Source organism: Pan paniscus, chromosome 4, assembly GCF_029289425.2.
Source record: "Pan paniscus chromosome 4, NHGRI_mPanPan1-v2.0_pri, whole genome shotgun sequence".
Classification (NCBI taxonomy): domain Eukaryota; kingdom Metazoa; phylum Chordata; class Mammalia; order Primates; family Hominidae; genus Pan; species Pan paniscus.
The window spans coordinates 155,785,520-155,802,017 of record NC_073253.2 but is presented as its reverse complement, the minus strand read 5'-3'; the positions used below and the strand labels follow the sequence as shown (position 1 = coordinate 155,802,017).

Sequence of the window (16,498 nt, the reverse complement as noted above, 5' to 3'; positions counted from 1 at the left end):
ACAGTCCCTACCACTCCCTACCTCTCCCTATCACGTTGCACTCAGCCCAGCCATAGTTTTGTAGATTACCTAACTCATGCTTTGCAAGATCTTTGACTTTGCAACTTCTGCAAGGCAGGCAGGCAGTGAAGGCTGCGAATTGCATAGTGTGGACACCGAATGAGTCACCCAAAAGCAAAGCTAAAGGGGTGCTATGATGGGCATACATTTCTAGATGGCTAGACATGGGTTCTCTTGCATAAATCCCCAGGACTTTTCATGTCTTTTATGGTTCTTAGGTCAGCATTAGAGATCAGGAGTGCCCACTTTAAAGCCAGAACCACCTGGGTACTAGTCCCAATCTCACTACTTTTAGATGTGTGACCTTAAGCAATTTCTTCACTTCTGAGTTTTATCTGTAAAATGGTGCTAATCAGCCCTCCCTCATGCAGTTGTCATGGAGATTAACTAAAATAACCACATGTGCAGCACCTGGGACAGCAACAAATGCTTACTGCTACTCTGAATCAGAATTACACCCTTACCACCATTTTCTATTAAAGTTATTTCTGCATATTTTGCCTCCCCTAATGGACTATGCATTCCTCAAAAGCAAAAGGCCTACTTGTTCCCTTTGGTTTTCTCTATAGGGACATGCAGAGGGACTCAGGGAATATTTGATGCTTGAACAAAATAATTTTTCTAATTTTTCATGGCTATAAGACACCATACGCATGTAATGTCAACAGGAGGGTCTAAAATGGGACTCTGAGGGAAGAAGATGTGGCCACTAGCTGGATTATTCCAGCTACTGGGCACTCCATGTGTATGACACCATGCCTGGTGGAGTGCTCTACAGGCTGCTTTCTTTCCAGCCTCATTTCTGAACTTTCTCCATCTTTCATTCAAGGAACAGAAGGAAGGCCAAGTTCATTGCCATTCCACAGCCTTAACTCTTGCTCTTGCCCATGATTGACCCTCTGTCATTGGATCTCTGCTTGCAGGTCATTTTGTTGAGGAAACCTAAACTTCAAAAGAAGGCAGTCCCCTATTCAGTTATTCTTCTATCCCATCACACTTTCTCATATCACTCATTTTCTACCTAGCATTCCCTGAAATAACTATTTTAAATTATGTATTTGGATAATACCCCTCACCTTCCACCACCATATAAGCCCAGGCATGCAGGGACCTTGTCTGTCCAGATCATCTCCAGTGATCTGAGCACAACAGATTTTTAGTGATAATGGAACACAAGGATAAATCTTCATTAATTTACATATTTTAAAAAATCTTTGAGAAGAAAGCCCCATCTAATTATGTAGGGAAGTTCAAACAGGCCAATAGGAGACCCAGCATGTGGGAAGAGAGAGGAAATTATCTTGTTAGTCCACCCAAGATTGTTAAGGAGCCTTTTCCCATCCCATAGGTTGTAAGCGAAGAGGACTTCCGGAGATGGGCCAGTTTCCGGCGTGAGGCTGAGGCATCCCTCGACAACCGAGATGAGCTTCTCATGGAAACTGCACAGCATCTGGAGAATCAACTCACCTTACTTGGTAGCTAAAAATAAGTCATTATTATAGGAAAAAAGGAATGCAGCCAGTTGAGAAGGGAGCTCTTGGCCCCGATTCTGACACTACTAATATGTCTCCATTAGCAGCCTTCCCTGGGGTTCCCTTCCAGGTATTTGGCACAAATGGGCCATGCCAATACCCAACCCAGACACCACGCACAGCTTCCTGAGGATGCTCTGGGAGCATTCCTGCATTCCCTGCTGGAAGAAGCCTCTGAGTTTGGCTGCTTTTCCAACAGCACACTCTTCCCTTCATTCAAATGTTTGCTAAGCACCTACTATGTGCCAAGTGACATGCTAGGCTTTGGGGCTGCAACAAGGGACAGGAGCCAAAAAGTCTGCCCTCCCAGATCTTGGAGTCTAGTGAGGATACTAGATGATCGAGCAAGCAATTTCAACAGACTGGTGAGAGCTGGGCTAGAGATGGGCCTGGTGGGATGGAAGCACAAAAAGTAGGAGATGCCAGCCTAGCACAGGGGTGAGGGAGGGTCTAGGAAGGCAGTGAACTGAAAGCAAGAAGAGAAGCTGGTTAGGCAGAGGGGGAGGACCCAATTGAAGGCCTGGAGGTCCCGGGCTGGGGGGAAACAGAGTGGGGAGAAATGATGGAAGGCAGGAAAGGTCAGCAGGACCCAGATTATGAAGGGTCATGTCAATCAGCTGCTAGAAGTTTGGAGAGGGCAGAGGGTGAAAGCAGGGACAGATCTGTGCTTTACAAAAACTGCTGCTTGCTGCAGCATGGAAGTTAGATTGCTGTGCTGAGAGAGAGAAGAGAAGCACAGAGACTGATTAAGAGACAGGCTGTGCTTCTGTTGGAGGAAGGCCATTGCCAAGAAGCAAGGGGAGCTTTATTCAACAGGATTAATGTCCTCACACCTTGGGAGCAAAATCTGGGTAAGCAATGCCCAAACAGCATGCACTGGCCACGTGGCAAAAAGCCTTCTTTATTCTTGGTGGACAATGTTGACCTGGGGATGAGGACCGAGTTCTGGACAGAGACACACTCCTCTGAGACTTGGCTTCTCTGGATGAGTCACATGCCTCCAGCTGCCCAGCCAAATAGGAGTTCCAAGGGGAAAGACCCAAGGTCACTGTAAAGTGGTGATGCTGGCAAGTGGGATGGCTGACAAGCCGAGGAGGGAGAATGGGGCTGGGGCATGCATTAGCTCCCCATATCTTTCAGCCTTTGGTTTCCTATGTCTCGGCTGCAGAGGCCTGTGCTTGCTACCTCATAAGGTCCCCTTTAAAGCTGAACACAAGAACTCACTTGAACAGGAACCAGAGGATGGCTGGGCCAGACAACTCGATCTGCCAGATGATGCCACCAGAAAGTCATCCCATTCAGGCACCTGATCCCTTTCTCCCTTCCCAGAGGTTTCTTTTGTTTCATGACAGCACTCTAGGCTCAGTCTGTGAGAGGTGTTCCTCCGGTTCTTCTGGGTGAAGAGAACACACTTATCAGAACCTGTTGGCTTCCCCTAGCTGGGAAAGGCTTTCACAACCTTCCTGTTTCATTTTCTCTTTCGCACAAATAAATGTGTTTTTCCTCCTCTCTCCTTCACTCTGCCTCACCGTAATAAGTGAGCTTCTTCTCACCTTCCAGACTAATGCTTATAGGGGAAGATGAGGCTCAAGCCATCACTTTTTATGGGGTTGTTTACCTGTGCATATGGCCCTCAGATGCAAAACAGGCACATTTCAGGATAATGGGGTTCTTTGTCTCCCCTCAAGATGGCTTGGAGAGGACTGGGCTGAGAAGAGAATTCCACTTTCCACCGAGAAATTGGCACACCACTAAAAAGCTGTAATGCCTTCATGCTGTCTCAAAATATGAAATAATCTTTTCAATATGCATCCAACGTAACCACTTTGCCAACCTATTGTCACTCTGGATTATTAAAAGAAACAAAATGCCGTGCTCCTGCCCAGAGTGAAATGGGTAGCCATTAGTCTGTGATCTGAAATGAATCTCAATTGAAAAGCAGATTTATTTTTGCTTAATCACTTAGCAACTATTCAATATTTGGATATCTATTCATCAGGGCTGGTGCAAAGCTTGAGATCCTTCAAAAATTATGGAATCTGCCTGTTTAATTCACTCCAAGAATATTATCAAAAATGTGAGTCCCTATTAATTCTGCTTTGATCAGTTGCAGGGCAAAGATTTCAGTCTTTCCACTTCTATTCCTATTGCTGCTAGGCCAGTCCAGGCTACTGCTGCCTCTCCTCTGCAGTCCTGCCTGGCCTCCTAAGTAGCTTTTAGTTCTGAATCTCATCCTGCTTTTCCAATCTCAAACCTATTCTCTAGAATGATATTCTTAAAGGTCAAAACTGATTCTGTCACTCCCCAGCACAACATCCTTGAATAGCTTTCACTACTACCAAATAAATTGCAAATCCTTTGAGGCCCTGACAAGGCTCTGCCCAATCCAGCACCCCTAAGCTCCTTTTCTGGCCTCATCTCTCACCTTGCTCTGCCTCCATTTCTGCATCCTCCTCTACTGTAATCTCTGGGACTTCACACACACTGATCCCTCTACCTGGAATTTTCCTCCTCTGCCACCTCTTTGCATTATCTCCCAGGTCTCAGTTTAAGTAGCACTTCCTCAGCATAAGCCCACCCTGATTTTCCAGGTGAAGTTCAGGTCTCCTGGTGTATATTCGCATGGTATCCTGACTTTCTTTCATTATATAGCTCAGTTATAAATTCTTATTCAATGACCATTGAACTCAGAGGTAGAGACCAGCTCCATCTAGTTCACTGTTATATCCTGGGTACACAGCCTAGCACAGTGATGCTATCCAATAAACATTGCCTGGCTTCACATGGCTTTGGGGGAATTAAGCAACTACTCTTTTACGATAAATGTGAACTCTGTTGTTTTTCATCACTCCAGGAGCCACTGGGATCGAAGACCGGCTGCAGGAAGGAGTTCCAGATACGATTGCCACTCTGCGGGAGGCTGGGATCCAGCTCTGGGTCCTGACTGGAGATAAGCAGGAGACAGCGGTCAACATTGCCCATTCCTGCAGACTGTTAAATCAGACCGACACTGTTTATACCATCAATACAGAGAATCAGGTGAGGTGATTCTCTGTATTGATATCTGCAGATATCAACGTGTAGAGCAACCCCTCGACCAAGAGGACACAGGCTTCTAGGTGGGATTTGGGTACACCAGGGAAGCACCCAACCCCCAACAGATCACTGAATCTTGGAGTCTAGAGGACCCTGGAAGTCATCCAGCCCAATATCCTTTATCTCATCCCCACACATGGCTAGCTGGTCTCTTTTACATTACTTCTGGCACTGCTTGTTAGAAAGTTTTACCTCTTCCAAATTCTACTATTGGTCTAGTCTCCCCATTTCCCTACAGATAAGGGAACTGAAGACTACTGGGGCTAAGTCACTTGCTCAGGTTTACCCTGCTTATTTCTGATAGGTAGAACTAAGTCTAGAACTGAGCTAGTGCTATTTACATTCTACCACACTGTTTGCTTATGGAAACTCAACTGTCGGTTTCTTACTATTTAAGACTAACTTATCCATTGAAAAAGTCCCAATTAAATTGAAATTATTCAGAGCTTAAATTTTCAGCATCAATTTATATGTCAAGCTGGTCTGCTACAGAGTAAAAACCTGAAAGGAATAATGCATGAAGCCAATATGTTTTTATGGGATAAGAAAGAGAAAGAATGAAGCAAAGTTCTAAAAATGGCACTTTTCAACTGGAATAGATTATGGGTGGCAGGGAGTGAGGTTTGGAGAGAAGATTGGGAAAGCTGAAGAGGCATATTCAAAGCTATAACACCATTTTGATTTTAGGGGGAAGTATCTGTTTTCACAATTCAAATTGCAGAAGGTAAAGTTCCACCACATCTTCTTGGCTGATGAAGATGGGAAGTGGGCACTGAGATGTGTGCTCCTATCAGAAGGAAGCAGGGGTTGGATTCCATGGAGGATATTAACCAGAAGAGCACTCTACTGCAGGGGTGTGGGCATAGGGCCCGTAGGGCACCTACACCTAGGACATACCATGGAGAAAAGGAAAGAAGACGGAAAAAGGAAAGGAGGGAGAGGGGACACCAGACTAAGTTTTGCCTGAAGCTGATGTAGACTACAGTAGAATGTTGGGGAGGTTTATATTTCATTTTTATTCCATGAAGCAACAATATACACCTCTTTTTTAAAAATAAAACTAGTGTAGATTATGAAAAATGCCAGAGGACCTTTAGATGAATTGGAAAAATCATTTACTTTCCTGTCAGGTGCACAGATTATTAGATTAAACCTTAATGAATTTTCAAAATGAAAATAAGCTCAGGGAAAACTTGGGCTTTAATATTATGCTTAGGAAGGAAAGTAATTTTCAGCTTGCTTGAATGCCTGATCCCTGTGCCTGCCTGTCCTGCTTGTAATGGAAATTCGGTTTGCAATGATTCTTTCACTCCAGGTAATTCTAGAAGGAGAACATCTGCAAACCAGTGAGGCAGCCAGCCAGAGGGAGATCGAGTGGGCTTCCATGTGTTCTGCTAAATGCCATGCACTCCTGCTCATTGGTTAAACAGCCAAAGCTCCTAAGGAACAGTCAGCCATACTCCACCTTTAATTCAGTCAATGACGAATCTTTCTGTCCAGTATCCTCCAGGACAGTGCCTGAATCCTCAGCCATGCCTACACCCTTGGGCTCACTAAACCTGTAAGATTAGTCTTTTCATCTCTTTACCTGGGATGAAAAATAATATGTTAAGCCAGAAACTGGGGAAATACATTCTAAGTCTTAGACTTATTTAAACCCTAGTTTAATGTAGTTACATATTCTGTGGATATTTCCTCCAAGGTTTTTAATTTGCCTAATTCACTATAAATTGATTTAGGATTATTATCTCTTTGCTAGGTGTATTAAAGCAATAATCAAGTTATGGGATCTACCTAGACCTCAGAATTCTCATCCCAAAGATGAGAGAATTACTAACTAATCACTGAAGTGTTCATCAGTCGAGGAATTTTAAAAGGAACTAAAGTATTAGATAGGAACTAATACTAAAACCACTATTATTGCTATCGCAATATTGTTAATAATTAACAACCTATATTGAAGTTTTAATATGGCTCAAACACCATTCTTCTTGAACTTCTCTTCATCTGTAAAACAGATAAAAAATATTAACTTCACAGATTACTGGTAGGATTAAATAAGATCATAGAAGAAAACTACTTACTTAGTGCATTACCTATGTTAATTATCTATTGGTACATAACAAATTACTCCAAACCTTAGGAGCTGAAACAACAGACATTTATTATCTTATGGTTTCTGTGGATTACAAGTTCAGGAGCATCTTAGCTGGGCACCCCTAGCTCAAGGTCTCTCTTGAGGTTGCACTCAAGCTGTTGGTCAGGGCTGTGGGCTCATCTGACGGCTCAACAAGTGGGTGGTTTTGGCATGGGAAGGAGTTCTGCTTCCAAATTCACCTACATGACTGTTAGCAGGCCTCAGTTTCTCACTCTGTGGGCCTCTCCACAGGACTGCTATACAACATGGCAGCTGGTTTTCCTCAGGGCTAATCATCCAAGAGAAAGTGAGAAAGAGCACCAAATTGGAAGCCACTGTCTTTTTATAACCTAATATGGGAGGTGACATCCCATCACTTTTTGCAGAATTCCCTTCATTAGAAAGGAGTCTCTAGGTCTAGACCACAGTCAATAAAAGGAGATTACACAAGGGCATGAATACCAGGAAGTGGAGATCAGTGGGAACCACCATAATAGAGGTTCCTACCACAGTATAGGAGGTATACTAAATGTTCAGTGAATGGTAATTATTGTATACTTTAAAAGCTGGAAATAAGTAAATTCAGAGATGATTTAATTTTAAAGCTTATGTCTCCAATGACTTTCTTTAGTCATGTATTGGAGGAATTTATATAATTGGTGCCAGTCCCAGCTTCCAAAGGACTACTTTGATCTCTTTCCAGATAAGTGCCTCTGGTATAAGCATACACTCCTAGAACTGCTTCCTGTGGCCCGTCTGGGCTCTATGCATATTCTAGTGCCTGCAACACTCAATTTAGCTTCTTAAAAGGTAGACACAGGAATAATAAACTATGTCTTTATTCTTTCCAAAATCAGTTATGCCAGGGCAGGGTGCAGTGACTCACGCCTGTAATCCCAGGACTTTGGAGGCCAAGGCACGTGGATCACTTGAGGTCAGGAGTTCAAGACCAGCCTGGCCAAAATGGTGAAACCCTGTCTTTACTAAAAATATAAAAATTAGCCAGGTGTGGTGGCGCATGCTGGTAATCCCAGTTACTTGGGAGGCTGAGGCATGAAAATCACTTGAACCCAGGAGGCAGAGGTTGCAGTGAGCTGAGATTCTGCCACTGCACTCCAGCCTGGGTGACAGAGTGAGACTCTGCCTCAAAAAAAAAAAAAAAATAAGTTATGGCAGACATTTTCCCCCAGACAGAAATCTCTAAATCTCTAGATCAATGTTCCCCAACCCTGGCCCTTCAGAACTGCTTTCACAGTTTTTTCCAAAATCTGTATATGACTATATGACTTGTACTGTTTTTTTACTTAATAATTTGACTCACTTTGAATATTATTTTTAGAAGAAACTTTTAGCACTTCAATAAATGTAAAATCATCCTCCCTTGCCATGGATGAAGAAACACTGTAAAATGAAGACCTATGTGAAGAAAACAATGCTACTAAAATTGATAAAATTAATTCAAGATGGATTAAAGACTTAAATGTTAGACCTAAAACCATAAAAACCCTAGAAGAAAACCTAGACAATGCTATTCAGGACAAAGGCATGGGCAAAGACTTCATGACTAAAACACCAAAGGCAATGGCAACAAAAGCCAAAATTAACAAATAGGATCTAATTAAATTAAAGAGCTCCTGAACAGCAAAAGAAACTACCATCAGAGTGAACAGGCAACCTACAGAATGGGAGAAAATTTTTGCAATCTAGCCATCTGACAAAGGGCTAATATCCAGAATCTACAAAGAACTTAAAGAAATTTACAGGAAAAAAAATCAAACAACCCCATCAAAAAGTGGGCAAAGGATATGAACAGACACTTCTCACAAGAAGACATTTATGCAGCCAACAAACACATGAAAAAATGCTCATCATCACTGGCCATCAGAAAAATGTAAATCAAAACCACAATGAGATACCATCTTACACCAGCTAGAATGGAGATCATTAAAAAGTCAGGAAACAACAGGTGCTAGAGAGGATGTGGAGAATTTGGAATGCTTTTACACTATTGGTGGGCGTGTAAACTAGTTCAACCATTGTGGAAGACAGTGTGGCGATTCCTCAAGGAACTAGAAATACCATTTGACCCAGCCATCCCATTACTGGGTATATACCCAAAGGATTATAAATCATGCGACTATAAAGACATATGCATATGTATGTTTATTGCGGCATTATTCACAATAGCAGAGACCTGGAACCAACCCAAATGTCCATCAATGATAGACTGGATTAAGAAAATGTGGCACATATACACCATGGAATACTATGCAGCCATAAAAACGGATGAGTTCACGTCCTTTGTAGTGACATGGATGAAGCTGGAAACCATCATTCTCAGCAAACTATCACAAGGACAGAAAACCAAACATCACATGTTCTCACTCATAGGTGGGAATTGAACAATGAAAACACTTGGACACAGGGTGGGGGAACATCAGACACCAGGGCCTGTCATGGGGTGGGGGGATGGAGGAGGGATAGCATTAGGAGAAATACCTAATGTAAATGATGAGTTAATGGGTGTAGCCAACCAACATGGCACACGTATACATATGTAACAAACCTGCACGTTGTGCACATGTACCCTAGAACTTAAAGTATAATAAAAATAAATGAATTGATAATGCTGTTTTCTGCCATGACTTTATTAAAAAGTGATGTTCAGAGAAGTTGATATCAAGAATAAATTTGAATCAAAATATGACTATTTTTGATATAATCAAAAGTAATGGAAGAAAAAATTGAAAAAGGAAATACTTTCTCACTATATTTCAAGGCAAACACCAGAAAAAAAATTAATAAGTTTATTTCCATCAATAAGACTTTTATAACCGTAGTCCGTTCAAACCAATGTGATCAATGTTTCATGCCACAGTTCTTAGCACCCTTCATGGAATACAACAATTGATAAACACAGGTACAATGTATTTTTTTCAGTTAGGAAGCCACAGTTCAAGTAGTAATGATCCTGACTCCACTACTAAGTTTGGATGATCTTGGGTGAGTTATTAAAGATCTCATTTCAGTCTCCTCATCTCTAAGATCGGGAATACACACCCTATCTACCACGCAGGAATGTTCTGAGGAACAAAGGGGAACTTAAATGACCTGTGAGAAATAGAAAGCACCATACCAGCATGACGTATTGTCACTATCTACCATTATATTAGTATTATTTATTATCTTATGCCATCCTTGTATCTATCTCCATCTTGCTGAGCTACTTTCACTCCCATTCACAAGCAGTGTCTTCTATTTTGGCTGTTAATTTGGTTCCAAATTAATATTCCTTTGATATTATGTCAAATATTGCAGAGAAATATAAAAATTGGAGAATAGCTTGTAAATAATCTCTATGGTAGTAGAGTTTTATGACTATCTTACTAAAGAATAAACTGAAATTGTTAACATGCATTTCCAAGGTTGCTTACAAATACTGTATTATTATGCTTCTTTATAGGAGACCTGTGAATCCATCCTCAATTGTGCATTGGAAGAGCTAAAGCAATTTCGTGAACTACAGAAGCCAGACCGCAAGCTCTTTGGGTTCCGCTTACCTTCCAAGACACCATCCATCACCTCAGAAGCTGTGGTTCCAGAAGCTGGATTGGTCATCGATGGGAAGACATTGAATGCCATCTTCCAGGGAAAGCTAGAGAAGAAGTTTCTGGAATTGACCCAGTATTGTCGGTCCGTCCTGTGCTGCCGCTCCACGCCACTCCAGAAGAGTATGATAGTCAAGCTGGTGCGAGACAAGTTGCGCGTCATGACCCTTTCCATAGGTACCCATCATACTGAGATGCGGGTGGCACTTTGGCAGGGATGATCTGATGAAAGGCTGGACCAGAGGTGGGAGGTCAGGTCTCAAAGTCAGAATGCTTAGGCTATGAGTCATTGTCTTAGAGGGAGAGAGTTCAAAATGACAATCAAGATGCAGCAACTAGGGGATGAAGTGGGACAGTGCATCAAACTTCTTGGGACTAGCAAGTCAGCTAAAGATAAATCAGGGTTTAGATGGAGGTCAAAACCAACAGGGGCCTTGAATTCAGTGAATCCAGGTAGCTCAAGAAATGTTGCCAGCAATTATATTCAGATCATCTTAATTCTGGGATACAGATCATTTTCCCTTTAATACTTTATGCATGCCACAACTTCAGGTGTTTAGGGATTTGATATTCTGAGTGTTGATGGCTGGTGGGGAGATTCTAAAGATTGGTACTGTCTCATGTTTAATTTGTGTGTTTATTTCTAAATACGAGGCCAGCACAAAGCATATCACCAATAGATGCTAGCATTGGTTGATAAAGAATTTTTCAGAGGGGGCTAAACTTTAATCATGTTGGGACAGAGAAATGAAAACTGCACTTACTTAACACCTTTCAGGAACAACCAAACCTGGTTTAAAAGAATCTTCATGATCTTCTGTTACCCTCAGCCATGTGTCTTATTGTGGCCACCTTTCTTTCTCCAACATTTGCCTTTCCATGTTCCAACAAATGAAACTGTTTACCATTCTCCATGGGCCTTGTCCTCTCTCATTTCTGGGCCTTTGCACAAGTTATTTCCTCTGTAAAACACTTCTTCCAATCCCACCTAACTTTGCTTTCCCCTGGGGGCTCCCACAGCACCCAGTACTCATAGCTCAAAGCACTGTCATACCTTCTGTGATGGCCTCCTCAGTAGACCATGAGTTCCTCGAGTAGAAAGATGTCAGCCTTATTCACTTTTGGATCCCCTGCCCAGCACATACCAAGCATGTAGTAAATATTGCCTTCTCTTAGGGATATTCTTACAGATGGTGCCAGCCTCTCCTCCTCCCACACAGGCATGGGATAAGATTTTCTTTCCTAATATTTCAAATAGAAACCCTATTAAACATGATGGTTTTGTTCCTGGTTTTCAGGTAAGAACAGTAGAGAATAACAAGAGTGGGGCAGAAAGAAAGCAGAGAACAAATTTAGCAACGACATCCTACTTTTATGCCTGGAATTGTCCTCTTCAGAAATTCAGACACACACAAGGCAATAGCCCAAGAATGATTTTCTCTGAGGTCAGATATTGGCTTCACTCCCATAGCAACAGAAACAAAACCAGTGTGGCGAGAAATAGCATGGTTTCACACCTCTACTTCTCCTGGCTCACTAACAGAAGAGATTAAAGGTTGGATTTGTTTTGCATGGGGAAGATCAAAATTATGCATTGCTATGCAATCAAGAAAAAAATATTTTAGAATAAAGGCTACTTATGGCAAAAAATTTAAGACCAATAAATGTGTCATCAGATAACTAGAAGAATCATTCTCTCCCTCCCATTTTATATTCTATATCATAATAATATAAATTTAATTGTGGCTTATTCTGAGAAACTGCTAGAAAACATGTAGGGCCAGGAAAAGAATGAAGGCAGCATAGTCTACAACAACAAGGGTTGGCAAACTATGGCCTGCAGGCTGAATCCAACCCATGGCATGTTTTTGTATGGATACTAAGAATTATTTTTCTATTTTTCAATGTAAAATTTATAAAGGATTAATAGTCTTTCAGCAAGAATAACTGTTCAATTTTGCTTCTTGGCTCACAAAGCCTAAAATATTTACCACCTGACCCTTTACAGAAAAAGCACTGGGGAGAGTTCGGTTTCTGGGGAAGGCCTCACTGTATAGAGCTATCTGTGGCTACTTAAATTTAAATTGAATTTCACCAGCAAAATTTCCATAGACATATGTGGCTACTGGTTTCTATATTGGACAGTGCAGATATAGAACATTTCCCTCATCATGGAAAGATCTTGAACAGTCTTGGTATAGAAGGAGACCGTGTGTGTGTGTTTGTGTGTGTTTGTGTCTATGCCTTACCTCCAGTTTCCTGAAACAACTCAGTTCATTGAATGGAAACTCAGTGTGACTAAATATATTTCAAAAACATGAATCAATCTCATTTCTCTACACTGAGAAACAAAACAATATCATCCCTCTCCTTGGAAACCATTGACAATTTCTGATGATTTCACTCTCCAAACTGTCCAGTTGTCTTGATATGGTATTTCAAGTTTGACCAAGGGAAGTGTGTTGGCCCTGGAATCTGAAAGATCTGAGTTCCATTTCTCCTGGGTCCTTTCTCTAGTGGAATTACCCTTGCCAAGTCTCTAAGTTGCTCAAATTCTCCATTTGCTCATCAGTAAAGTTCATTGTTACATTTGTGAAGGCATTTTTTTGAAAACTGCCCAAGTCTCTTGATTACCATTATATCCCCAATACCTAACACTGTGCCTAGAAAAAAAAGACACTTGGTAAGTCCTATATTTGTTGAATGGTAAAGAAAATGGTAGGACTTTTTGTCCAAAGAAGAAATGACATCTCTCAAGCTAAGCACTATAGCAATGACTTTCTATAGCACTAGAGTAATGTTAAAAGGATTCAATTGTACATAACTGGGGACACTTTAGAGCTACCTCATTGTCACTGAGCAGTTGGACCAAAAATAAAGACACCTCATGACCTCTCTTTCAGGTGATGGAGCAAATGATGTAAGCATGATTCAAGCTGCTGATATTGGAATTGGAATATCTGGACAGGAAGGCATGCAGGTATTGTTCTCTGCAACTATTCTTCTTTCTTTGGTCCGTAGTTGAGATATAAGGAAATATCCAGGGTGTTGGAGAAACTTCTCCCTGAGAACTTCCACCCACATCCAAAGTTGCAATGCCCTCCATAAGCAATGACAGACATAAGGACATTTGAAATCATTTTGCAAATGTACACTTTCGTAGTGTCAAAATTCAGCTTGGAAGAAGCAAACTAACTTGACTGCTAAATTTTCCCATTTAAACGACATTTTGTGGGTTTTGAGCCATTAACAATTGTATTTCCACCACCAGTGTAAACATTTGGCACTGCTTAAATTTGTTGATGAGGATAGAGAGCATTGACTGGGAAGATGCAGAATAGTTCTGAAATGTTAACCTTTGCGTATCTCTTATATGCCAGCAATCTGTTAGACCAGGGGTATCCAATCTTTTGGCTTCCCTGGGCCACATTGGAAGAAGAATTGTATTGGGCTACACATAAAACACACTAACTATAGCTGATGAGCTTTAAAAAAAATTGCAAAAAAAGTCTCATAATTTTGGGCCACATTCAAAGCCATCCTGGGCCACATGCGACCTGCAGGTTGGACAAGCTTGTGTTAGACACTTCACATTTAGGATCTCATTGAATTTTAATAATCATCACACCCTGTAAGGGATTGCTATTCCATTTTTTAGATGGGGAAACTGAGGCACAGGGAATTAGACCAAAGTTTATACCAGGACTTATAAACAGGCATGTTCAGTGTTCATGTTTTTAAAAGAGTACTATAAACTGTGTCTTGTTCTGAGTAATCCCAGGGGCAGAAGACATATTTCAGCTCCAGGTAAAGGAAGAGCTGTCACTTAGCTCCATCTGTGAATGGAGCCAATGGCCTGACTCAGGGGGTGGTGAAAGGTGTTCAGAGGATTGAAAATTGCTTGAATGGAAGCCCCTTCTCTCTGGTTAACCATCACATCCCTAGCACAGTGCCTGACACTTACTGGGCCACAGTCATTGCTTGCTGGATAAACGGATGAAGAGCCAGCCTAGACCACTGATCCCTTCTGATCTGCCCTCCTTGGATTCTAGAGAGGTTTGGATTTCCCAGAAGGGAGGGTGGGGTGTCAGAATCCAAAAAGCTACCCAAGAGTGACCACAACAAGGGGTCTTTAGGACTCTGCTGGCCGCAGGCCTAGACCAAAGCAACGCCCTTGAGAGAGTCCCTCTGGGGCACTGGCAGCCATGGATGGAAGCTGATGTGTCTGCTCTCACCTCTCAGGCTGTCATGTCCAGCGACTTTGCCATCACCCGCTTTAAGCATCTCAAGAAGTTGCTGCTCGTGCATGGCCACTGGTGTTACTCGCGCCTGGCCAGGATGGTGGTGTACTACCTCTACAAGAACGTGGTAAGTAGCCTATGGCGTCCTCTCACCCAGGGCTTGGCAGGCCTTGCCACGGGGCCAGATCTCCCCCCCTAGCAGTGGGCAAAGCACCTCAGCATAAAGGAAGGAGTCAGGCTGGCATAGTGTTAGATCTTGAAACTGTTCCTTAATAGCTCTGTGACCTTGAGCTAGACTCTTCACTTTCTATTTTTGTGAAGTTATTGTGAGAATTGGCAATGCTGTATGAAAAAGCACCTGGCACACAGAGGGCAGCATGAATAGCTGCAAGTGTGGACTCTGGAGTCAGACATGTTGGGTATAAATCCAGATTCCCATATGTGATAATGTCCCCAAATCTCAGTTTCACCATCTGTAAAATGGGTGGTAATAGTACCTTTCTCATATTTGCTATGAGGACTAAATGAGAATTTGTATATAAAGTGATTAGCATATCGTAATCGTTTATAAAGTTAGCCATTTTTTTAATTATTGTTGCTGTCATTACTCTTGGAGTTAAGTCTCATAAATGAGATTTTCTTATTGTAACAAAGAAGGATTTGAAGAGCTAGTCTGAACTGTATCTTAGATTTCCTCTCTATATAGAGCCAGCTCAGTGCAAGAGCTATACCCCATGCCTTGGGAGAGTGAGGGTGAAAAGTACCTCACAGAATATAAGCCTGGAGCCCATGGCTTCAACTTGGGACTTGCATATCACTTCAGTGCCCCTGGGCTTTCTTTCAGGGATTTGCTGGAGGGCAGGATACTAAATAAAATATCTACTTGGCAAAGATGTTTGAGGTGCAGAGATTGTCTGGGTAGTCTTACCTGACTCCAGCATGCTGTATGACCTTGAAGAAACTGAAGCTCACAGAGATTAATTAATCTTTTCATCAATAATATGGGGAAACTATAATTCTGTGTCAAGAGGCCTTAGTGTCAGAGCTCTGAAAAACATATAGCCCTATAAAAATACAAACAATAAGTTGTGTCTTCTAAAACTATGTTGGTTTCTGTCTTGTTGATGAGGGCCCAAAGCAAACACATACCAACTGAGGTATTAAAACGGTCAGAAGACTCTTCTTTGAAAAGCCCTTTATTAACAATGGGAATAGGAAGAAGCCAGAACAGTGCTATACTAATGGAGGGAACAAAAGACAGAGTTTTTCATTATCTAGTTCAAAGGCTTTTAATAAACCCCAAGATTTCCAAACAATTTGACTCCTCTTTGCATAAGTAAAAGGGGAGGATTAAGACCAAGGTGATGGAAGAGAAACATTAGCCAGGTAGTAGCTACAAAACTGCAATTTTTCCTCTTGCTCCAGTCTTTCTTTCAGACTCTGACACAGTCACCTTTGTTCAGGAATGACTTTCTGTGCAAAGTTCAATGTATATGTAGATAAACAGCATGACAAAAAGTAATGTAAATTCAATCAACTTGATGGTAATATTATCTCAGCAAGTCTACGCAAACAAGTCACTCCATCTGACTTGAAACTCACTTTGAGAGTGAAAGACTGTTTATTTAGAATTCAAAATGCTCCTGCTTAATTTTTTTGGCAGCTCAAGGAATAATTCTTTTGAATAAGCACAGCCTCTTCTCTGCATTAAATTTGTGAAATAGGAAAGAAAACGTTTCCAAGCAGCCACGCTTTCAAAGCTTAAATGATATTTATTTCCAGCCCAATGCCATGCTCAAAATTGCGATACTAATGCTGCATTAT

General features: G+C 41.6%; 1 protein-coding gene across 3 annotated transcripts in view; it reads left to right on the top strand.

Moving 5' to 3' along the window:
- Positions 1-16,498, top strand: part of ATP10B (ATPase phospholipid transporting 10B (putative)) — a 282,086-nt gene that overhangs the window by 227,789 nt on the left and 37,799 nt on the right. For all 3 annotated transcript variants that reach the window (XM_008960112.4, XM_034960914.3, XM_055112844.1), the window contains 5 exons: positions 1,409-1,535; positions 4,447-4,631; positions 10,289-10,610; positions 13,337-13,413; positions 14,676-14,801. In XM_008960112.4, the coding sequence (XP_008958360.3) occupies positions 1,409-1,535; positions 4,447-4,631; positions 10,289-10,610; positions 13,337-13,413; positions 14,676-14,801 (837 nt within the window). The remainder of the gene's footprint in view (positions 1-1,408; positions 1,536-4,446; positions 4,632-10,288; positions 10,611-13,336; positions 13,414-14,675; positions 14,802-16,498) is intronic.